Source organism: Fusarium mangiferae, assembly GCF_900044065.1.
Source record: "Fusarium mangiferae strain MRC7560 genome assembly, contig: FMAN_scaffold003, whole genome shotgun sequence".
NCBI classification, from domain to species: domain Eukaryota; kingdom Fungi; phylum Ascomycota; class Sordariomycetes; order Hypocreales; family Nectriaceae; genus Fusarium; species Fusarium mangiferae.
Genome location: NW_024573923.1, coordinates 2,045,838 through 2,068,557, shown reverse-complemented (window position 1 = coordinate 2,068,557; position 22,720 = coordinate 2,045,838). Strand labels below are relative to the sequence as shown.

Sequence of the window (22,720 nt, the reverse complement as noted above, 5' to 3'; positions counted from 1 at the left end):
TAAGTAGGTACTAACTCAATCCCGCTAGGTAGTTTAGTGGGTACGTACCTTCAATGTCGCGTCGCGTTTCTTTGGCGTGTTTCTCTCCCACATTCGCACAATATCATCATCATCATAGGTTAATCGCATATTCTCATCCCACCCAAAACCCACCCCCCGGACTTTGTCTCGAGAAGCTCTTCTCCAAAGTCGCAAAGAGTATCTCGATTACCGCTTCTATAAACTACTTCCTTGCGACACATATTCCAGATCTGTTACCTCAATGCCTCGAGCTAAACGTGCGCGTCGTGCAGCCGCACAATCTGCCAAGTCTCATGCACGATCACCTTCGCCCGATGCAAGTGACAACCAAGTTCCCCGACCGACTCAGTCTCCCGAGAGAGGCCGTAGGCGGACGACACGATCTTCAGGTGCTTATTCAAGTGCCGTCAACGAGCAAGATGTTCTCGCGGCGAATCGGCGTCGCGACGCAGCGCTAGACAAACTAGCCAACGAGGATCCTACTTCCACAGCCAGTAAGAATGTTGAGGATGGAGATTCTGGAAGCTCAATTGAAGGTGGACGACGAGCGACAGCTACACCGACCCGAAGAAGGGACACGACTGGACTAGATTTAGCGGATAGCGTGTTTGGCGATCTCGACGATAGTTTTGGGCTCGAGGACGACGATACCCGACCAGGATTGCGCTCAGCTGATGCATCCTCTCTCAACTTGAGCAACTTCAGGCGCAGGCCACGCCAATCCAGCATTATTGGACGCAACGACCCTCCCATTAGGCCCAGTAGCCGCGGCGGCAATACACCCAGTATCAGCTCGACACTTCACTTTGGTGCCTTCAAGCGGCGCGCCCGAGAGCCGAGCATTTTGGGAACTGCGCGAAAGCCTCGACCGGAAGAAAATGCCGCAGGGCAGGAACCGGATTCAGCGAGCGAGGACGAGGACGATTTTGTGCCTGAAGCTGAGTCGACACCTCTCAACAACCGACGGCGGACAAAGCCCGAGACCGAGCTGGAGATCGAGGTGCCTGCCTCCCCGGAAGTCTCTGCAGGACCACAGCACAGGAAAAGAAAGAGTGAAGATGCTTTACCAAGTAGTGGTAGGCCTGATAAGATATCGCGAATTGAGAGGGACGCGGGTGAGGAATCAGAGGAAGAAGCTGGACCTACACCCCAGGTAATTTCTGATGATGCAAGCGATTCTTCACTGTCAGATCTCGATTCTCCCCTAGGACCATCTCCGGTACTTCTGGACAGGCCTGTTACTCCCATCAATAACGAGGAGCTCATGGCCCTACCTGCAAGTAGTGATTCAGAGGACGTGAACTGGCCTGATATTCATACCTTGGCTAAGCGGCGCCGAAGGCCTTCTGCCACAACACCTATTGGCGCCGATAACTTTTCAGATGTCTCTTCACCTCCTTCTCTGACACACTCTCCCAATTATGCAGAGGCATCGAAGTCTCGGGGTCGGGGTCGGGCTACAACTCGACGTCAGCAACCATCGCCAAAGATAACAACTGCCGACTTGACGAGTCTACTTCCGAAGCGCCATTACAAGAAGCAGCGGGATCCACTAGGACTGGAAAGCGACGAGGAGCATGACACATCCGGTATCGGGGAGGACGAGGATGAGCTATCGTATCTTGACGGTCGGGCTGCGCGCCGAAGACGAGGCGGACGATCGACCAGCCGCGGAGGCGCAAGGCGACCAGGATCACGAGGCGGGCGCCCAACGCAGGCTCTTAGGCCCAGACAGCCAACCTCTGACAGGCAAACGGGTCGCAATGCACAGACTTACTCGCGTCGGTCATCGGACAAGGAGAATGAAAATGATGCTGGCAGCGATGAAGACGAGGATGAGCACGAAGCCAGCCGTTTCCAGCCACTCCCAGACGATACTTTTGAGAACGGAAGTGGTGAGAATGCAAGCACTCCATCAGCTGATGAGCTTAAGCAAGCAGCAAGAAAGTTCAAAGAGGTTGACCGGTGGGAACTTGACTTTGAGGAGGTTACGCAGAGTTCGTCTCCACTTGCACGATGAAGCACAAACGGAGCAAAGCAAAGCACAAAGAATGAGATGAGAGCGCTAAGTAATATGCAAGGAAAAGGGCCAGGGCGTTTAGCGGGTTGGAGCAACTGTTTTCGAGAAAAACCTCGGGAGTTACATGAAGGGAGTATGCCAGGCCAGGGTATTTTATGAAGGTTTCTGAATGATGTCTGTTTCGGGCTCATACTTGCATTGAACATTGGGGAGGGCAAGAATGGATCCCGTCTTATAGTTGGGTCAAAACGTGAAGTCTACGGCGCGTGTCCAAAGAGGACTCTGATGGCTTATTGTAATCAGACAACTAAATCATTGATTTGCGAGTTTCATCCCGCCTTACACATTGAGCAATGTGTGATATGCCTCAACTCCAGAAACGCCGTTACTTGGTGTTCATCTTTTCCTGTCCTGATTTCTTCTCATGCACTTGGGTTGAGAGCTTCTGCCCGATGCTCTACAAGCGGCAGTAGTGGAGCTAGGACGTTGGGATCTCTCAGTGCGATTGTAATGTCGTCTGGCAGTCTCCCAGACATGAGAAGTTTCTGCAGCGCCAAAGTCAGCATTGCATCATGGAAGACTGGGTCAAAAACATTTTCACAAATCCACACTCACCCTCTTGACGTTCTCGTAGGTCTCTTCTTGCGCCGAGTATTCGCGAATAACCTTATCAGTCTCAAAATCGACATAGACCCTGGTGTCACGTATCCGCAGGACAACATTATCCAGGCGCATAAACAACCGACACAGCAAAAGCATGCGCTTCTCGTGCACACGGACTTTGACGCTAAAGATGGATATGCCGTTGTCGTCCAGCTCACTCTCGTAGAGCATAACTTCGTCAAAGAACAGGATGGGGTCTCGACGCTTCAGGAGCTCAATGGGTATCACCTTGTCGGTAGGCGCAAACTGCAAAGCCGAGGCTTCGATGCTACCAGTATATGTCGTCGAGTAGCTCCAGTCATAGGGCTTCACAACCTCCTTTATACCCTGTGTGGTGCCTTCTCGGGTGCTCTCCCAGTCTCGGGCATATGCAACCTTGAGCATATGGCGATCTGTCTTGTCCACGGCGTCAAGCGCATCTGGAGCGTTGAAATACAGGGACCAGCCTGAAGGCACATGTTCAATCCCGACGACATTTTCACCAAAAATCATCTCCGGCATCGGAATGCCAATCTTTTCGGTGAGTGCATCGATGGTACCGGCTTTGGAGATGGGTAGCTTGCGGGTCGAGATGCGGAATCTGCTTTGCGAGTGTGTCGTTGTGGCGGAGGCGAGAGCCTGTGGCTTAGGGAACGGTTCATTCGGATCTGAGATATGGTTACGCTGCATTTTCTTTTGGGTGTGAGTCTTGATGTTTTCAATATGGAGAAGACGAAAGTGAAGATGTCGGAATCAAGAGCTGGAGCAGCTGAGTTACGGATTGGAAGCTATTATGTGTTATTCAAGGCCGAGTGGGTGGGGTAGTTAGGAGCTAGGACAAGCTACATTGGGCCTCACCTATTTAGGTACTAGAGGTAGGTACTACCTACAAGGTAGGTGGTACTAGGTTAGTACTTACTACCATCGCGGGAGAGGGGTGTTTTTGGACATCGGTTAGTGGACAGAAAAAGCTGTCCCGGTTATTTTCGGCTGATAATATCATGTCAGCCTTATCCAGCAGAGTGTTGAGGGTGATAAAATAACTTAGACACTCTTTCCTCCCTCTGACAGATGTCCAAAAACGCCCCCCTCCCGCGATGGTAGATAAGGTAGATTAGTAGTAGGTATCTCTACTACCTATGGATGCACCAGGTCCCTGAAGCTTGGTACTCGAGGTTCAGATAAAGAGTAGAGTCCAATTGATCAAAGCAATAGGATCTTGGTAATTCTTCCAGCTCCGGGCATACTTGTTTGTTTCGTTCATCTCGAAGGTTTGTACCCTAAGCATCTATTTTCTTTCTGTTTATGTTGTCAACACTTTTACAGGCGCCTTGACAAGTCATAGTATATAGTAAGTACATGTTAACTAAGTTAGTAGCTAAATTAGAGTCTCCTCCACTCTGAGCTGCACTTCGCTTTATCAATCAGATATCCATAGATCCAATACCAATACCATCGGAGTTTGGTTACTAGCTGACCAATCACGTTAGCAGCCATGACTCCCAATCCCTCCCTACAGAGTAATATGTTCAGTGAAACCACTCTTTGGAGACATTTAGACAGTTCTCTACGTTGAACAGCTGGAGTCTTGTCAGCATATTCAAGTCTCGAATAGACACATAATTTCCCATAATCGAGTCTTCCGTGATACGCTGGGTGGCAGGTATGAGAGGTTCTCATGATACCTTGTCATTTTAACTCAGACCGATAAAGGATATTCAAATCCTACTGCCACCACTGCCTTGGTTATGATTTACAATGGGAAGAATTGATTTATCAAGTAGCACACGTAAACATCTGAATTGCCTCGAAGTTGGCGAAGAACACCCAGTAACGTACATCATGACACGCACATCAAATTCTGTAATTCTTCTTAACACAAGCAGTCTGTTGTCCTTTGCAACCAGTGATCTTCTGCAAGCAACACTCATCAGACAACTATCGAGAATTGCCTCCTTCACATTCAACTGATGACAACCACAGATTTACAGAACCCGAGCCAAGGACAAGCCGGCCACTGATAGACTTACACGCCACGAAACCAGTTCACAAACCCCCTCCTCACTATATCCTTCGCCGGACGTTTACCTGTGCACCCTTTCATCAAAGTTCTATTCATTTACCAAATACCTTCTCCGATCATATATACAACACAAAATTGAAGCACTGGTGACAAGATGGTATTCACCACCATTTACTGGAACCTTGCTTCTTCAGATCACTCTTCCTCGTCGACCTCTTCCATCCGTTGGCCCGTCACTACAATCACAGGAGTCCCGTGTTCGACTTTCTCTCCCAGCGCTTCCGAGCTCCTCCGGGCTAGATCCCACTCCCAGTGGCTGTCGTTTATCAGAGATGTCGGCTTCAACGAGGATAGAAACAATCTAGTCCAGAGCTTGAAAGACAACAAAGCTCGCATGCAATAATTTGAAGTTCATGCTATCGATGCTCGCCTGCGATCTTGGGCTTCCGAAGTCCATAACCAGTGTCTAAATACCAACGAGTGCTACAGCGTCAGTTGCAAATCTTGCATGCTAAGGTATCTGGATGAGCACGCGTCTCAGGCGGGCATAGATGATCTAACGGACCCAACGACAAAAGTTAAAGATGTGGCTAAAAGACCAGACAACACTGATATGGGCACATCTACCAGCCTGCCACACAATGCAATTACTGAAGACCGAATACAACATGTAAAGCATCAATGCCCACGAAACTTTATGAAGGTATTCTCAACCTATCCACCCTACCTCATCGTGGGTCTAGTGTTTGAGCATCCCTCGAAACATGGATACGATGAGCTTCAGAAGGGTTACCTCGCTTGGCGCATGACCTGGCACACATTCAAAGTCAATGCAAACCCTAGGCCTCTTGAAGGCACAAAGCCTATCTTGAGAAATATTGCTTTCGGGAGCTCACCACAGCTGAAGATGTGGGGAGACATTACAAACGATTATATCCTCTCATGTCGTGGACATTTGACCAAAGAGGATCTCATGAACCTCTATAACCTTGAGGACCAGGCCATTAAGTACTTGATATCTCACCGTCTCGATTGGAGCAAGGAGATCGATGTTATACAAGATTTTGCTGGTCCGAAACTGTCTGTCCTTGGTCAAGAATCCATCTCGGAATTGAGGGACATCATTCATACTGTCAACGCCGACCTCATGGCTTGGTCACGGCTGAACTCGAGCCTAAAGAAGCTCCCAAGATTTGGATAGAGATGAATCGAAGAACACTGTATTACTGTGCTAAACAGGATTTCAAGACGCTTAGGCAAGTCCTTTGCGACAAGTATCGGCTAGACACTAAACAACATTTAGCCGGAGGACTATGAGACATATTGGTTGGTGAGTATCTGTTTGGGTGCTAAGTTGTATGGAAACAGCAAATCTTCTTTTTTTTTCCCTTCTTCTTCTTCTCTTTTTTTGCTTCTTCTTTGATTCGAACCGCTAAATGGGTACCTAACCAGGCGTCATAAATCTCTTTTTACAATGATAAATCGTTCCGGGGACTCGGCTGACGTTAGGTCTGAGAAACGCCGTCCGAAGAGTAAACACATTTATAGGGCTATAATTAGATCTGTGGGCTTCACTGTCAGTCTTGATACTACCATTCTGGTGTATATGTTTTACCTGTTTATGATATAAATCGTCCCAGACCTGGTTTATCAGAGCGAGTAATTGAACGTTATAAGTTGCTTTTTGTGAATGTCCTAGGACCACCTGAATTTCTCTACATCCATCTTAAGAGAAACTAACACAATACTAACTACTAGGCTGCTACTCAAGATACGGACTCTCTATATATCCTAATGCATTATTTTCTATTGCTATTTGAATGACGCTGCAATGAAATTTAGGTATCTTCATTAGCCATTTTCTAAGGTATCCTACCTTGGTAGGTAAGTAGGTAGACGAGGGTCCCCACCTACCCATTTAAACCTCCGCTCCACCTTCAGCCGCCGACTGATAAGAATCCTTATCTGTTCGGCTCCATCAACTTTTTTTCCTCTGCGAAGCCAAGTCATCCCGCCATTGAACAACATCACCAACACCATCAATCACCATTTCCTAACGATACAATGCGCCCTCTCACAGAAAAGGAGACCCAGACTCTGTTCGAGAAACTGGCAAATTACACCGGTGGCTCCCTCAAGAACCTGATCGCACCCCTCGACGACTCCCCCAACCCTGATCGCTATGTCTTCCGCCTAGTTCGCGATCGTGTCTTTTACGTTCGTCTCTCGATCGCCAACCTGGCGACCTCTATTGCTCGTGATAAGCTTCTCTCTCTAGGAACCTGTCTTGGTATGTCTCTCCCTTGATAAATGCCACAATGTTCTCTAGCTAACCTTCAAATTTCACAGGCAAGTTCACAAAGTCTGGCAAGTTTCGCCTGCACATCACAGCCCTTCCCATCATTGCCGAGCACGCCCGCTACAAGATTTGGGTCAAGGAGAACGGAACTATGCCCTTCCTATACGGCAGCAACATCGTCAAGGCGCATGTCGGTCGCTGGTCAGAGGACTGCCCCGAACACCAGGGAGTTGTTGTCTACAGCATGAACGATACACCGCTCGGATTTGGCGTCACTGCCCGCAGCACTGCCGAGGCCCGAAGATTGGATCCTACCGGTGTCACTTGTTTCAGACAGGCCGACTGTGGAGAGTACCTCCGTGACGAAGACAACTTGTTTGCGACGGGGTAGAGGGCAGTGTGGTTTGCTTCGTCAGGCGTTGGGGCTATTTTAATCATTCATTCATTGGCGTTGAGAGTGAGGGGGGAAAAGAAACTTGTGGCCAAGTCAATCATGCTTGGGTTATTTGGTAGATTGGTAGATATCATCGTCGTCATCAAAGCGCTGTATATGTTGAAATGTATTCGCTTGCCCCATTTTGCCCATTTTCGAAGCCCTTTCTTTGCCTGCCTATTCCATTACCGCACCGTTTATCTCTCGAGCTGGACTCACTGGCCTGCTGTCCCTCTTAAAGAAACCGACATGCTGTCGGTGAGCGACATACTCACTATCAGCATAGCCAAGAATCTTCTCAATCTCGACGCTCTGCTTGCCCTTGATTCGCGCGATCTCGGCGGCGGCATAGTTGACCAGAGCTCGGCCGACTTCTTCAGGAGTGCCCTCCCACATTTTGCCATCAGGCCCAGGGGTTGATCGCCGCTTGACTGCTACGAGACGCACCACCTCCTGTTGGGCAAAATTACCCTCGACATCAATGACGCCAACCGGAAGCAGACCCGCCTTGCCAACAAGAGCCTTATAAGCGCCTGAGTCGATGTAGAGGGTGCCGTGAGGGTGAGGAGTGTGAAGCAGCCAAAAGTGACGGTCCCTGATGGGATCGTTGGCGGGAATGAAGCGAGTGTGTAAGGGGGGCCAAGGGGCGCCATTTAAGTTGGAGAGCGTCAGAGCCGATGCCGATCGTGACAAGCCTTCAGCACGCTCGTCTGGACTGGGGGGAGTGTTCCCTTTTTGTATTGACTGTAGATACTGCACAATGTTGAGCACGTTTCCCGGGTTAGAAGACCTAGTAATGACAGTCGTGACTCCAGCGGAAGTGCCCAGCCTAGCAGCAATGATCTTGGTGCTCATGCCTCCCGTTCCAAGGGACGAACCAGCACTGGATACTGCCTTGAGAGTTAGTTTTCGGGGAGACACGCCCGCGATTGAATATAGACTTTACCGTCAGCCTGTAGTGCAGCGATGTCTTCGACCACCTCGATAGGCTTAGCATCTGGGTTGGTCCTGGGATTCTTGTCATAGAGACAATCAACATCCGTCATCAAGAACAGCATATCAGCGTGTATCATAGCGGCAGTGATGGCAGAGAGAGTATCATTGTCGCCAAACTTGATTTCGGAAACGGCAAGAGTATCGTTTTCGTTAACAATGGGAATTACACCTTGTTCCAAAAGGGCATGGAAGGTGTTTTGAGCGTTGAAGTATCTCGTTCGCTGCAACATGTATTTTTAGTTCACTGTTGAAGATTCAAGACGGAAGAGTTGTACACACGTCTGCAATGTCGTTTCGTGTAAGGAGGATCTGAGCAATTGGCTGCCTGAGGTGGGTGAACAGGCTATCCCAGAGACTCATGAGGCGGCATTGGCCGATCGCTGCAAGAGCCTGTAGATGCTAACGTTAGTCACTTGATTATAGATGACCAACAGAGACATTCGGTTCCAACCTGTAGCTGCGCGAGATGCTTAGGTCGCTTCTCCACGTCCATACGCCGGAGACCGACACCGATGGCGCCGGACGAAACAATGACCACCCTGTGACCATCTTTGCGAAGCTTCACGGCCGTATCAACAATGAGAGTCAGAATCGGAAGAAGTGGTTCGTGAGTCTTCTCATCGACAATGGAGCTTGTTCCTGTGATGAAGGCCGAGTGTTAGTGGGGGATGAGTCAAGCATGGTGTTGAGCCGTAAAGTAAACTCACCAAGCTTGATGACGATGGTCAGAGACTTTGTCCCGTTGCCTCTCATGACTGCGAGGTTGAAGAAAAAGGGAAACAAGTCAGTTTAATGCCGCTTTTGGGGTATGATGCAACGCCTGAAGGAAAGACTGGCACTTTCACATGGGTGTCTCCATACACTACACATGTGAAGAGGCGCATATATACAAGGTAAGGTAGGGAGGTGATATATATATATATATATAGGAACAAGTTCAACGACACAGACAGACTTGCTTGACTCTTCTGCCACAACACAAAATCAAAGAAAGACGGGTCGAGAGAAATGCTTACATTGAAACATGCTTTCACTCGTCATTTTTCTCATGCGCCCTTGTCGCTCTCTCTGAGTGTGGAACCGAGGGTTGAACAGGATAGGTAGGACAGGATGGTATAAGATGGGATGTGAGTGGGAGTGTCAGGATGTTTGGAGCTGGAGCTGGGCAAACGTTGGGCGATAGTCGAATTGATTGGACTGTGCTCCTGCGCCCTTGCTGAAGAGTTCCCCAGACCCCGATGTCGCCCGGGAAAACAGCACGAATAGGGTCCCTTATTCGGAAAACTGGTCCAATCAGCCTCTTCACCGCCTGGCCGAATCGGGCTATCGGGTGCGTGGCAGAATACCTAGACACTTGCGGTACAGGCCCCTCCAGGGGGGGGAGAGGCTACCTACTAATTGAGTGAGGTAAGCTAAGAAAGCCAACTAAATTAAAGCCTCCACTGCCTTGGGAGAAGAAGCCCAGGTCAAGGGAGATCAATCACCTTGAGATTCTGAGTCTTACGCCGAATACCGAATTCACTCGCCGAAGCCACAACACCCTAATTTGGACTCAATTGGCATTTGGAATTACATACACGCGCCTTTGCAGAATGTCATCTGACTCTACACCTCCTCCAGGTGTCCCCGCTAGAACGCCAAGTGCTTCAAGTGCAGAAATCAAGAACGACCCTGCAAAAACAGGGTTTTCTCCAGAGATCTCATGGTGGATGAACTACTTCAAAATGCTCTCGGGCCAAATGACACCCGAGGGCAAATTCTTCTTCCGAGAGTACACAACCGAAATCGAGGAAGAAAAAGACTGCAAAGCTTGTGAGAGAGACCGCGACTGGCTCTTTACCTATTCGCCCGTCGTTCGCTTCATGTCCGACAAGATTCAGGCTCTCAATGGACGAATAGACCCTTCCAATGTTCACTGCCGTCGCTGTCCCTCCTCTCTGAGGGCTGACGGCACTGTCAACTGGCAATCTGGTGGTTTCAGCCCCAATCATGGCATCCTCATATGTGCCAACCACATCAAGAACCGAAAGCATCTCGAGGATACGCTGGCGCATGAGATGGTGCATGCCTGGGACTATGTTCGGTGGAAGAATGTCGACTTCATGGGTCAAAAGGACTTGAAGCACGCCGCATGCACAGAGGTCGGTTAAGGAAGCAAGCCAATGAATTTCCTTACAAACAGGGATGCTAACTTATCAAGATCCGAGCTTCAATGCTCAGTGGCGAGTGCAGGTGGACAAAAGAGGCCTTTGTTAGAGGGAATTGGAGACTGACCCAGCAATTCCAAGATTGCGTCCGCAGACGAGCCATCGATTCCGTCACGGCCAGATCCACGTGCAAGGACGATGTGCAAGCAACAAAGGTTGTCAACCAGGTTTGGGATTCTTGCTTTGCAGACACGCGGCCATTCGATGAGGTTTATCGATAATTGCTAGCAGTCTGTCCTCCATATACGAAAATGTGTACGATATCCAAGACAGGCGAGAAGCGCCTTTAATGAAATGTATGATGCCTTTTCTGCTGTGTACCACAATACTATCAATGATACCCTTCAACACGCTGAAGCAATTCTTGTATTCGTTTTAATGATTGTTGGAATGATGCCACAAAAGAAAATCCCGTACTCCAACTGATGCAAACGGCCAGATTCCGTCCTTGATTATTAGAAAATCAGTCAATCAACTGCCGATGAACGCCTTTCAACCGTTATCCATTCATGTTACTTGTCGTTATATCATTATTGCCCCTTCTCTCGGTTAGAAGCACGCTCACCCTTGACGCAGTGCTTGATGATCCAGGGATGCTGCTGAATCTGCTCAAGAGGAATTCGCTTCTCTGGGTCCAACACCAGGAGCTTCATCAATGTCAGTATGGCGATACAGAAATCTTTGGGGCTGGCTGCATACCTTCTTGATGAGGTCAGTAGCCTCAGGACTGACCCATGAAGGAATCGACATGTCAGCACGAGCAATCCTTCGTTGAGTCATCACTGGCGTATCCTCGAAGGGCGCTTCACCCACGAGGAACTCATACGTCAGGACGCCCAAACTCCACAGGTCGACCTTCTCGTTGTAAAAGTTGTCAGAGGTACCGGGCTTGATCATCTCTGGAGGGAGGTAGTCAAGAGTACCACACATGGTCTTCCTTCGGTTGTTGGGAGCGTGCACACTCCATCCGAAATCCGAGATTTTGATCTCACCATGGATGCCAACCAATATATTCTCAGGCTTGATATCTCGATGGATGACATGCTTCCGATGCAGGTAGCGCAATGCCGATGCCATCTGGGCGATATACTGGGCTGCCTTCCACTCGGGGAACCGGCTCTCTTTTCGGAGGTGTTTGTACAGTTCACCCTTGCCAGCGAATTCGAGAATCAAGAATACTCGCTTACTATCGTGGAAGTGGCCGTAGAGCTGAAGAATGTTGGGGTGTCGCAGGTTGCTTTGAATCTCGATCTCTCGGCGAACCTGCTTCTCAACACGGCCTGCTTGCAATTCATTCTTGTGGAGGACCTTGAGGGCGCAGATGAAGCCTGTTGTTCTCTCTCGAGCAAGGTACACTCGTCCAAACTTGCCCTTGCCCAGAGGCCGACCGATCTCGAACATGCCGAGGTGAAACTGCTTAGGGACGCTGATTTGCTCTGGCAGTGTAACTGATTTTCGTTCATCTTGAGCTTCATCCGACGTCCTGGAGGAAGATGGAAGTGCTTTTCTTGTAGGGGATGGAGGCGCGTTATTGACTTTTCGTTGAGCGGCCTGGGATGGCAACATCACAGCGGCGTTGGTATTGCTGCTTTGCGACTGGAGAGCGACTTTGAAGAGGTTGGGTCGAGATGCTCCATGTATACTTTGTGATGTGGCAGATGAGACCATAGTCTACCCATGTCAGTGATCAAGCTATGATGGAGCGGTCGCAGCAAAACACACACACACACCTTTGTCTTGCCGTAGAGCTTAGAGCCGTCGCCAAGGGGATCATTCTCATCGTTGACGGACATGCGCTCGAAGCGCGCCTCAATTGTACGGGTAGCCATTATTGGGGGCAAGGCGGGATGGGCTGTTAATGTTAGTGAAAGACGAACGAAGAGATGAAGAAAGACGAACGAAGTTTGCCTTTTTGAACGGTTCCGATGCGGTCAGTCAGGTCGCTGGCTGGGGTCAGAAACCAGCTAGTATAAACATATGGTTGCCGAGCAACTACGCCGGGGGCGGCTTGAGATCTGGGGCGAGCTTGAGATCGGACCACCACAGACGTTGAAGGTTGTTGCACAACTGCCTATCTTACCTTATGAATTATTCAGATCGTGCAGTTACTGAGATGTATTGAGATAAGACGTTGACGGGGCTGGTCATTGCTGGTCATTGCTGGTCATTGGTTTTAAGGACCGACTTCAACAGCCCGACAGTGGCATCTCTCTTGTCCCCCTCCAGATTCCAGAACGATTATTGCCATTTCGATCACTTTTACGGAGTAGTTCTTGCATACGTGCAAGAATTACCCTACGTGAGTCACGAGGTAGGCACCTAGGTAATAGGTATAGTAGTCAAGGTTTCTTCAGACATTGTCTCGCTCGTCGTCAATGCAACCTAGGTAGTAGATACCTATGGCTGAGCTCACAAGTCTGAAGTGAAGATAGAGTCAGTGCTATCTTTGTCTTCCATTTACGCAAACATTTAACGAAAATTTAAATAGACAGACGCTTTCTTCTTCTTCGTTCATACATAGATAATAAATGTAAAAAAATCGGCCTACAAGGAGATACCCGCGAGTCCGTCTTGGGAGATTGAGACGACCTGTAAGGGGTATATCACCAGATACTCAACAAGCAGCACAACTCGTTGGCATGATTGGTTTCTGTTATCAGAGCCAATCGCTTCATCAAGTACCAAGGCGGTTGATTATTTCAATTAATTTCATTAAAAAGATACTTCAATGCAAAATTCAGCCAACGTCATGATTATCATGATCAAGCCGTGTCCCGGCACGACAAACCGTAGGTACCTTATGGGAGGGGAGGTACTTATACTCCGTGAATGGTAGAAACCTAATGGTACGCGGATGTGGTGGGGTCAAAGAAAACGATGTCTGCCAGACTTGTTACTTATCCTCCCAAACCTGCTGCTTTAGTTAGTAGATACACCCACGATAGCAAAACTCCCTCTTTAGGGTCTTTAACCGCCAAATTGTCGAATCAGCGCCCAGCAGATGCCAGAGAAACTCACAAATTCCCCCACCACCCACAGCCAGGTACTAATCTAAGTTATCCATAGGTAGATACCACACACCGAGACCCAGTTCCAAGTCTCGAGTCTCTCTGGTCTGACCTAATAGCAGCCATTTTAGGCCACCTACGGAGTTGCCTTTTGTGACTCACGCCCTCCTCTGTCTCTTTACCTGACGACTTTTATAATCAGGGTGGATGAAGCCAATTCGTCCCGTATCACTATCTCCAGCCTCACTGCCAACAACAGTAAAGAAAAGCTTTTCCCCAGCTTTCCCTTTGTCAAGGCAACTTTGTCTGTCACGTCCTGGTTCCAGGTTCCGGTTTGCGGCCTGTGCAAAACCACCCCGCACTTTTGCGACTTCACGACCCCTCAACGCTTTTCAACTGCAAACGTCGCAAAAGCGCAGAAAGGACAAGATGACTTCCGCCGCGACGACTCTTAAGGGTCAGCCCCTTGACAAAGCTGTCCTCGAATCCATCCTCCGGCGTCGCATGTTCTACACCCCGTCCTTCGAAATCTACGGCGGTGTTGGTGGTTTGTTCGACTATGGCCCCCCTGGCTGCGCACTGCAGGCCGGTGTCATTGATATCTGGCGCAAGCATTTCATCCTCGAGGAGGATATGCTCGAGGTTGACTGCACTGTCTTGACCCCGCACGAGGTCCTCAAGACCAGTGGCCATGTCGACAAGTTCGCCGACTGGATGTGCAAGGACCCCAAGAATGGCGAGATTCTTCGAGCCGATCACTTTGTCGAGGCCATCCTTGAGGCCCGGCTCAACGGCGACAAGGAGGCCCGTGGCCAGAAGGTGGAGGACAAGGAGGAGGATCCCAAGAAGAAGAAGAAAAAGACAAAGACTGAAGCTGTGAAACTCGATGACGCCGTCGTCAAGGAGTATGAGGAGGTTCTCGCCAGAATCGACAACTACGGTGGTCCAGAGCTTGGCGAGCTCATTAAGAAGTATGATCTCAGAAACCCTGCCACTGGTGTCCAGCCCGCGGAGCCTGTCTCCTTCAACCTCATGTTCCAAACCTCCATTGGTCCCAGCAGCAACTATCCTGGCTACCTCCGCCCCGAGACTGCCCAGGGCCAGTTCCTGAACTTTGCCAAGCTCCTCGAGTTCAACCAATCTCAGATGCCTTTCGCCTCTGCCTCTATTGGAAAGTCATACCGTAACGAGATCTCTCCTCGTGCCGGCCTTCTACGAGTACGTGAGTTCCTTATGGCCGAGATTGAGCATTTCGTCGATCCCGAGGGTGGAAAGAAGCATCACCGATTCCATGAGGTTGAAGATGTCGAGCTTGTTCTCCTTGACCGTGATACACAGCTGAGTGGCAAGACTACGACCAGAACTCTCAAGATCGGCCAGGCTGTCAAGGATGGTCTTGTCGACAACGAGACTCTGGGCTACTTCCTTGCCCGAATTCACTTGTTCTTGGAAAAGATTGGCGTGGATCTGACCAAGCTGCGATTCCGCCAGCACATGGCCAACGAGATGGCTCATTATGCCACCGACTGCTGGGATGCTGAACTCTTCACCAGCTCTGGCTGGATCGAGTGTGTCGGCTGTGCTGACCGAAGTGCCTACGACCTGAGTGTCCATGCCAAAAAGACTGGTGCCCCTCTGGTTGTCCGCGAGCAGCGCGAGACTCCTCTTGTCATTGAGGAGTGGCAAATCGACATCGAAAGGAAGAAGTTTGGTCCCCAGTTCAAGAAGGATGCCAAGACTGTAGAGACTGCTCTCTTGGCTACAACGCAAGAACAGCGAGAAAAGCTGGCCAAGGAGTTGAGCGACAACGGCAGCATCACTCTTGAAGTCGCTGGTGTTGGCGACGGCAAGGTCCAGGTTAACAAGGACTCCATTGCCATCGAGTTCCGCAAGAGGGTCGAGAACACGCGCGAGTTTGTGCCCAATGTTATCGAGCCCTCGTTCGGTATTGGTCGCATTCTCTACTCCTTGATGGAGCACAGCTTCTGGACTCGTGGCACCGAAGGTGGCGACGAAGCCCGTGGTGTAAGAACAAACCCCTTAAACGTGCATGATGAAATATTAATACTTAAAAGGTTCTATCTTTCCCTCCAACTGTGGCCCCTACCAAGGTTTTGCTTGTTCCCCTCTCCTCCAACACCCAGTTCAAGCCTCTCCTGAAGCGGCTGTCCCAACGTCTCCGCAGTGCCGGTATCTCCAGCCGTGTGGACGACTCTTCTGCCAGCATCGGTAAGCGATACAGCCGAAACGATGAGCTCGGCACTCCTCTCGGCATTACCATCGATTTCCAGACAGTACAAGACGGTACTGTTACCTTGCGAGATCGTGACAGCACCAACCAAGTCCGAGCGGAGCAGGAGAAGATCATCGATGCTATCAAGTCGCTTGTGAACGGCAGTAAGACTTGGTCTCAGATTGAGAGTGAGCTCCCCAAGTTTGAGGGCCAGGAGGTTGAGGTTGCTCAACGATAGAGTAGAAAGGGTCAGAAGAAATGTAATATAGATGCCGCAGTGACCAAAAACTTATCAAAATGGTGAATTTAAGGGCAGGGGTTGGAATTCGTCAAGTTCGAGTCTAGGAATCACGAGACAAAACACTGTAATCGGGTTTCAAGAGTAAAAGCAAAGTTGTATTTTATGGGCCTTTTAAATTTCAGCTGATTCCTGGATCATCCCCTCACCAATGGTTCTGTGGTTCTCGATGGTCAACAGCAGGCCAAAGGAGTTCCGAGGTCTCCTGGATGTACATGATGCCAGTTACCAGGTATCCAGGGTTCGGATTGGAAGTCAGGCTCCCAGTGATCGGTAAGCGACGTGCAAAGGCGAGCAGCTGTTACTCATCTACTTGGAATTCAGTCATCTTACTTCAATTGAATTGACACTAAGTCGAAGTGCTCAGACATGAGTGTCTTGAGGCTGTGAAACAACTGGTATTTGACGAGACCGCTGTTGGCTGAGTATACGAGTTCTCCCTTGGCTTGTTTTAAAGAAGTGAAAGTTGAAGAAGAAAAAAGTGCTAACTACAGCATTTGATTTTGATCCTGAATTTAAAACTGGAGAAGCCGAGATTGGGTTGCAATGGCAGACTTTGGTTGCTGAGGAAAAGGATGATAATCTCCAATTTTTAATTGTGAAGTTGGACAGGGTTCAATCATGAGAAGGGGTTTACCGGGTTTTACTGGAGACATGATATGATGTTAACATTGTAATCAAGTTAAGCACCGCGACTACTACGACTTGATAATTGACAGGGTTTACTGGGTAGGTAGCAAAGACCTGAACAGTTGGATGAGGGTTTCAAAAGGAGTGTCATTTGATATCTCTAGGCTCTGAGCAAGCATCGCGGCTATTTCGCGCCACGCATAGCGGAAACTTTATATCGATAGTCTGAGGACATGTTCTTGGCATCCATCATCATCATCATCATCATCATACAGTAAGCTTGTGCGACTGGGAGCTTCGGAGATTGGTATATGACACATGATATAGGCCAAGCAGACCGAGTGTTTTGGTCTCATCTTCTAGGTGCGATCTACCTAGGAAAGCCACAACTGATTATTGCGTTCCTTCTGCATTGCCTAGACAGGACCATTTTATGGGACTTTAGAAGAGTTTCTCAAGGGATCTGACAACATCAAAGATCCAGATGCCGATGGCCGCTAGATGAGGAATGGTGGTGCGTGGCAAATGGGCGCTTACAACGCAACAGGCGACCTTGACACCAATAACCATGAGACAAGCAAGCCAACAGTGTTCAGAACGCTAACAAAGCTTGATAAAGACTGGGATGAGGGGCAATCGTTGTGTATCATGGATTGGTCAGGAGTTTTGATTTTTATGAACAATGTGATAAATCTTCCAAGCTGATAGCTATCTACTAGGTAGTTGCTGAGATTATTCATTGCCTAGGTACCCTCACCTAGATAGAGAGCAAGAAAACACCAGACCTTTATATCGGGTGTTAAAATAAACTTAGCAAAAGATATCATAAACTGATACTAAGTTACCTAAGTCTTTTTGTCATTTAGGATCAAGGCCCTGAGTTTTCTTTCCTCCTCTAGCCTACCTACCCAGACGATACTGCTAGATGGGGCAGCTGGAGACTTCACTTTGGCCAACAGCGGCCCGTGCCATGACCGCCGCTGGTACTTATGTATGTACTGTACCGTACCTACTCCGTATTGACTCAACCTATAAAGATTCCATGGGTTAGACTTAAAATCAGCACAAAGAAAGGTGGGGCCTTATGGGAGCTTTTCAATTCTTGAGTTTAGGTACTAATCTTGTTGTCTTAGGTAGTACGTCACTATGTAGTTAAGGTAGTACTTAAGGCAGTCGTCCCCCGTACCTACCTAGGTAGGCGTTCCATATTACGTACTACAGGTATGGAGAGACTCTCGATCAGAACCTCACCACATGCACGTTGAAAAGTCCCCCAGGTTCACCATCTTATCCAATGCAAGTAATTGGACCCTTTCAACTTCAAGAAGCAACGGGCATGCATTGGCAACCCGGAATCCAGGGGTCAAGTTCCACTAGACGGAAGTCTTAGGTGCCTTACCTGAGGAAGAATTGGAGCCCAGAGCCCAGCCTAGGGGAGGAAAGAAAGCTCAGGACTTTGATCATGAATGATAAAAAAACTTAGGCAATTTAGTCTAAATTTAGTATGAACTTGGTATACCGTTTGCTGAGTTTATTCTTACACCTTATATCAGGGTCTGATGTTTTCTTGCTTCTCTAGACTAAGGTACCTTACCTTATCCATTCCATTGATCCTAGGTCAGTATTTATCGACAGTACCAGAGGCACTGACCACACTGCCCGCCACCATCAATTATAGGTACCTACCTAAAGTACAACGAGGAGCTGGCTGTGGGCATGTGCAACTGGAACGCCACTGGAAGTTCCCCGTCCCTCTTCATCTGACACTTCTGCGGCGGGAGAATATCTCAGCGCTGGGGAACTAGGGGTCATTTAATCCTCCTTCCCCACCTTTCTTCGTTTCCTCCTTCTCCTGTTCATTCTCTGCAGGTGGTCTAAACTTGGAAGGCCGCTCCCTCCCCCAAACCCACCTGGCTTTTCGTTCTTACTTACCTACTAACTTACCTACCTGCCTACCTACCTTTGTAGGTACCTTATTCATCCAGTATTTCTTGTTCTCCCTCATAACGTCAGACTCGCCTGTGCTTTTTACGGCTTCTGGTACTTCACCACCAGCTGCCAACAAAGTTAAACTTGCTTCTCGTCGCCGTCTTCCTCTCCGTTTTGCGGCTACGTGCGATATCTTATCCCAGCACAGTCCCGCTCGCCCACCTCCACTCCAATCTACCTAACCCCCGTGCTTGTCACTGACGAGCTTCCTTGTCTACCTACCTTTACTCTCAGTCTAACCCTGACCGCTGCTCCGACTCGATTTTCGAATACATGACCTCTCCATCCTGTCGCTGAGAAGGCCTTTTTTTCTGTGCCCAAGATCAATCTTTGTTTGATCTCTGTTTGGGTACCCTCCAACATTGCCGAAACCAGACCGCCCAGAACCACCCCTGTGAGCGCTCCTGAGTTGGTTCCCTCCCGTCCACCGCTCGCTATTACATCTGGGAGCCAGCAAGCGTACGACCCGCCATATAACCTACTTATATATCGATTTCAGACGGTCTTATTCTTTTTAGTCACCATCAGATAAATCTTACTGCGCTTCGCAGTTCAAGTAATTCAAGATGGCTCAAAACAGGTACGTTACTTCTCCTTGGGTCTGTGACATGAGGGCGCGCCTCATGGCAAAGAGGCGGGGTGAAAGTTCTCCCTTCTTTGAGCGACAAACACATACTCCTCCGTAAGCCATTATGTCAGCCTGATAGATTGATGCCGTGCCAATCTTTCTATCATATTTCTTGACGCTGCTGGGATCTACTTTTGAAATCTGTGGTGGCGTTCTGGAAGACGGGGTTCCTCACTGTCAGCAACCAACAATACGAATAAGATTGCTTCTCAAGTTCAGCAACTAACGATTCGTAGTATGTACTCGTCCGGCCAGTTCATGAACCCGGGCCCTGCGCCTCGGCCTCCCACCGATCGACCGCGTTTGAACCTAACGCCCAATGCCAACCTTCCAGGAAGCATGGCCAACATGGCTATTTCCCCCATCCGAAGTACTGCAACCTCGACGTACACCGGCTCAACCATCTCGCTTCCGATCGCCCGCCAACAGTCCAACAATACCGATGGTCTGGGCGGGGTCGCTGTCAAGAAGGAGGGTTGGGCGTCGGTCAAGGAGAGCAAGAATTTTATCCAACCCTGGAAGCAGAAGTACCTAATTCTCCGTAAAGAGTCGCTCGATTTTCACAAGACCGAGGGTGGTAAGGTTTCGTACACACTTTACCTCAGGGATGTAGTCAACGTCGGACGAGTCGAAGCCGCCGGTACTATCTTCGAGATCAAGCGCAAACCAGATGGTTCGTCTAACAGCCCCGGCGACGACGACGGTCAAACCAAAACCCTACAAATCAAGGTAAAGAGTGATGATGACTTATATGAGTGGATCGACTTTATCTACGGCGCTTGCCCAGGCATGGGCGGAGTCAGCAACCCTACTAACTTTTCTCACGCCGTGCATGTTGGTTTTGATCCAAAGACTGGTGAATTCGTCGGTTTGCCACCAGAGTGGTCGAAGCTCCTCAACTCATCAGCCATCACTAAAGAAGATTATGAGCGCAACCCTCAAGCCGTCTTCGAGGTTTTGGACTTTTATACCGATCTTGCCAAAAGGGCTGAAAATCCCAATCAATATCCCAGCTTGACGCCAACTCCTCCTGCCCAGGGCCAGGCCAACAAACAGCTGGGATATGGCAGTGGTGCTTCTGTGGCGCCTCCTCGACCTGCGCCGCCAGCCGCTTCTCAGCGCCCAGGTTACAACCCTTCTCCTGTTCAACCCAACCCCAATGCTCCGCGTCGCCCTGCCCGCCCTGATGAGCGCCCTGCTCAGCAGGACCAGCAGCAACAGTACCAGCAGCGCCAGCAGATGCAACAGATGTCCCCTAATTACGTCTCTCAGGATGCCTTGAGAGAGGAGCAGCGTAAGAAGCAATTGGAGGCTCAGAGACAGCGGGAGCGCGAAATTGAGGAGCAGAACAGACGCGACCTTGAAGCCTACAACGCTTCTCTTCCCAAAACCAAGGTTCCGCTTGCCCAGCAGGAAATTGGTGGTGGTTACAGCTCATCACCTTCTCCCCAGCCCAACCGCTACAATCCAACACGAGCAGCTCCACCTGCACCAAAGGCCTCGCAACAGCAGAGCAACCTCCAGGCTCAGCGGCCTGCTCCTTCACCTCCTACGACCTCTCAGCGACCACCATTAGCCTCTCAGCCTAGCTCCAGTACTCTAAGGGATCCTAGCCAGGCTCAGCGAACTCCTCGCGCCGATAACGCCGCACCTCGTTATGCCAATGGAAACCAAGCTTCACAACCTCGACAGCCGCAGCAACAGACTCAAGCATCGCGCTTACCAGCTCCCGTCAAGCCCCTAAATGTTGCACCCAAGCCCAGTCCACCACAGCAGCAGGCTGATGGCGTTAAGGCCGCCGAAGCTGCTCTAACTGCCAAGCCATCGCCTTCGGAGCGTAAGCAGGATGTCAGAATGTCTACTATGTCCGAGAGTGAGGTTATGGCCAAGCTTAAGGAAGCCGTTTCGAAGGACGACCCAAACATTTCCTATTCCAAGCAGAAGAAGATCGGACAGGGTGCATCAGGGTCTGTCTACGTTGCTAAGATTAAGGAGACAGCTGTGGGCATTGCCCGCGATATTCTGCGTGCCCAGGGCCCTCGGGCCCAGGTTGCCATCAAACAAATGGACCTCGCTCACCAACCTAGGAAGGAGCTCATCGTGAACGAAATCATGGTTATGAAAGACAGCCGGCACCGCAACATTGTTAACTTCTTGGATGCTTTTCTGCGTAATAACAACGCAGAGCTCTGGGTCGTTATGGAATTCATGGAGGGAGGTGCCCTCACTGACGTGATTGACAACAACCCGTCCATCTCCGAGGAGCAAATCTCTACTATTTGCCACGAGGTATGCGCATTGGCTCTTTCACATTGTAACTGCTGACACCCATAGACTTGCCGCGGACTGCAGCACTTGCATTCACAGAATATCATTCACCGTGATATCAAGAGTGATAATGTTCTACTCGACGCTCGTGGTAACGTGAAAATCAGTAAGCCGATCGCCAGTAACATGAACAAGTCCACGATGCTGACATATGTCCAGCCGATTTTGGTTTCTGCGCCAAGCTCACGGAGACAAAGTCCAAGCGAGCCACCATGGTGGGAACCCCCTATTGGATGGCCCCCGAGGTTGTCAAGCAGAAGGAATACGGTCCCAAGGTCGATATCTGGTCTTTGGGTATTATGGCGATTGAGATGATAGAGTCCGAGCCGCCATATCTTAACGAGGAACCTCTCAAAGCTCTCTACCTCATCGCAACAAATGGAACTCCTCGGCTCAAGAAGCCTGAGAAACTGAGCAAAGAACTGAAGGCATTCTTGTCTGTCTGCCTGTGTGTGGACGTCAAGAGCCGTGCCTCTGCTGATGAGCTCCTGGCTCATGACTTTTTGCGTCATGGCTGCCCATTGGCTAGCTTGGCAGATCTTCTTGCCTTCAAGAAGCACGCCAAATAAGAGGACGCACACGAGACATACGTGAGGAGCGGGCGCTCATGTTGCAGCCCGACATTTTGAATGAGGTACAGAAGCAAGGTGATGCATATATTCCCCCACAGATGGTGTTTTTCTCTCTTGGCGTTTACGGGCGAAAGTTCTTTGGCACCTCGCACTTGGCAAAAACATTGCGTATGTCTCTACACCTACTTGGCGGCATTTAGCCACATTGTTCAAGAAGTCTCCCTCTGCGGTATCAATGATGATGATATGCGATGAAAGCTAGGACAAATACCCAATGTACTATGAGTCGGGTGACATGAGGGACTGGATGAAACCCTTTCTTTTTTCCCTTGAAGAAAAGAATGGACATGGGAAGACTGTCTGCCCCAGCGCTGACACAACAGTGACATTTTG

At 49.5% G+C, this 22,720-nt stretch overlaps 9 protein-coding genes across 9 annotated transcripts; 6 read left to right on the top strand and 3 right to left on the bottom strand.

The window, feature by feature from the left end:
• Window positions 1–262: 262 nt before the first annotated feature.
• Window positions 263–2,041, top strand: FMAN_04454 (uncharacterized protein; the record flags this gene model as incomplete). The annotated part of the gene is made up of 1 exon (XM_041828835.1): window positions 263–2,041. The coding sequence occupies one exon, from the start codon at window positions 263–265 to the stop codon at window positions 2,039–2,041; it is 1,779 nt and encodes a 592-aa protein (XP_041679659.1).
• Window positions 2,042–2,463: 422 nt separating this feature from the next.
• On the bottom strand, window positions 2,464–3,373 carry FMAN_04455 (uncharacterized protein; the record flags this gene model as incomplete). Its single annotated transcript, XM_041828834.1, has 2 exons — window positions 2,464–2,586; window positions 2,657–3,373. 2 exons carry the CDS (start codon window positions 3,371–3,373, stop codon window positions 2,464–2,466), a joined length of 840 nt encoding a protein of 279 aa, XP_041679658.1.
• Window positions 3,374–5,319: 1,946 nt separating this feature from the next.
• On the top strand, window positions 5,320–5,907 carry FMAN_04456 (uncharacterized protein; the record flags this gene model as incomplete). Its single annotated transcript, XM_041828833.1, has 1 exon — window positions 5,320–5,907. One exon carries the CDS (start codon window positions 5,320–5,322, stop codon window positions 5,905–5,907), a length of 588 nt encoding a protein of 195 aa, XP_041679657.1.
• Window positions 5,908–6,770: 863 nt separating this feature from the next.
• Window positions 6,771–7,396, top strand: FMAN_04457 (putative NIP7 protein, required for efficient 60S ribosome subunit biogenesis; the record flags this gene model as incomplete). The annotated part of the gene is made up of 2 exons (XM_041828832.1): window positions 6,771–6,996; window positions 7,056–7,396. 2 exons carry the CDS (start codon window positions 6,771–6,773, stop codon window positions 7,394–7,396), a joined length of 567 nt encoding a protein of 188 aa, XP_041679656.1.
• Window positions 7,397–7,615: 219 nt separating this feature from the next.
• FMAN_04458 (uncharacterized protein) lies at window positions 7,616–9,187 on the bottom strand (the record flags this gene model as incomplete). Its single annotated transcript, XM_041828831.1, has 5 exons — window positions 7,616–8,328; window positions 8,385–8,655; window positions 8,714–8,824; window positions 8,886–9,073; window positions 9,142–9,187. The coding sequence occupies 5 exons, from the start codon at window positions 9,185–9,187 to the stop codon at window positions 7,616–7,618; spliced, it is 1,329 nt and encodes a 442-aa protein (XP_041679655.1).
• An 839-nt stretch (window positions 9,188–10,026) lies between these two features.
• Window positions 10,027–10,862, top strand: FMAN_04459 (uncharacterized protein; the record flags this gene model as incomplete). The annotated part of the gene is made up of 2 exons (XM_041828829.1): window positions 10,027–10,575; window positions 10,635–10,862. The coding sequence occupies 2 exons, from the start codon at window positions 10,027–10,029 to the stop codon at window positions 10,860–10,862; spliced, it is 777 nt and encodes a 258-aa protein (XP_041679654.1).
• A 309-nt stretch (window positions 10,863–11,171) lies between these two features.
• On the bottom strand, window positions 11,172–12,470 carry FMAN_04460 (putative protein kinase Eg22; the record flags this gene model as incomplete). Its single annotated transcript, XM_041828828.1, has 3 exons — window positions 11,172–11,288; window positions 11,341–12,312; window positions 12,372–12,470. The coding sequence occupies 3 exons, from the start codon at window positions 12,468–12,470 to the stop codon at window positions 11,172–11,174; spliced, it is 1,188 nt and encodes a 395-aa protein (XP_041679653.1).
• Window positions 12,471–13,856: 1,386 nt separating this feature from the next.
• FMAN_04461 (putative glycine--tRNA ligase GRS1) lies at window positions 13,857–16,120 on the top strand (the record flags this gene model as incomplete). The annotated part of the gene is made up of 2 exons (XM_041828827.1): window positions 13,857–15,674; window positions 15,725–16,120. The coding sequence occupies 2 exons, from the start codon at window positions 13,857–13,859 to the stop codon at window positions 16,118–16,120; spliced, it is 2,214 nt and encodes a 737-aa protein (XP_041679652.1).
• Window positions 16,121–19,365: 3,245 nt separating this feature from the next.
• On the top strand, window positions 19,366–22,324 carry FMAN_04462 (putative protein kinase CHM1; the record flags this gene model as incomplete). The annotated part of the gene is made up of 4 exons (XM_041828826.1): window positions 19,366–19,379; window positions 19,664–21,716; window positions 21,762–21,861; window positions 21,915–22,324. 4 exons carry the CDS (start codon window positions 19,366–19,368, stop codon window positions 22,322–22,324), a joined length of 2,577 nt encoding a protein of 858 aa, XP_041679651.1.
• Window positions 22,325–22,720: the final 396 nt, after the last annotated feature.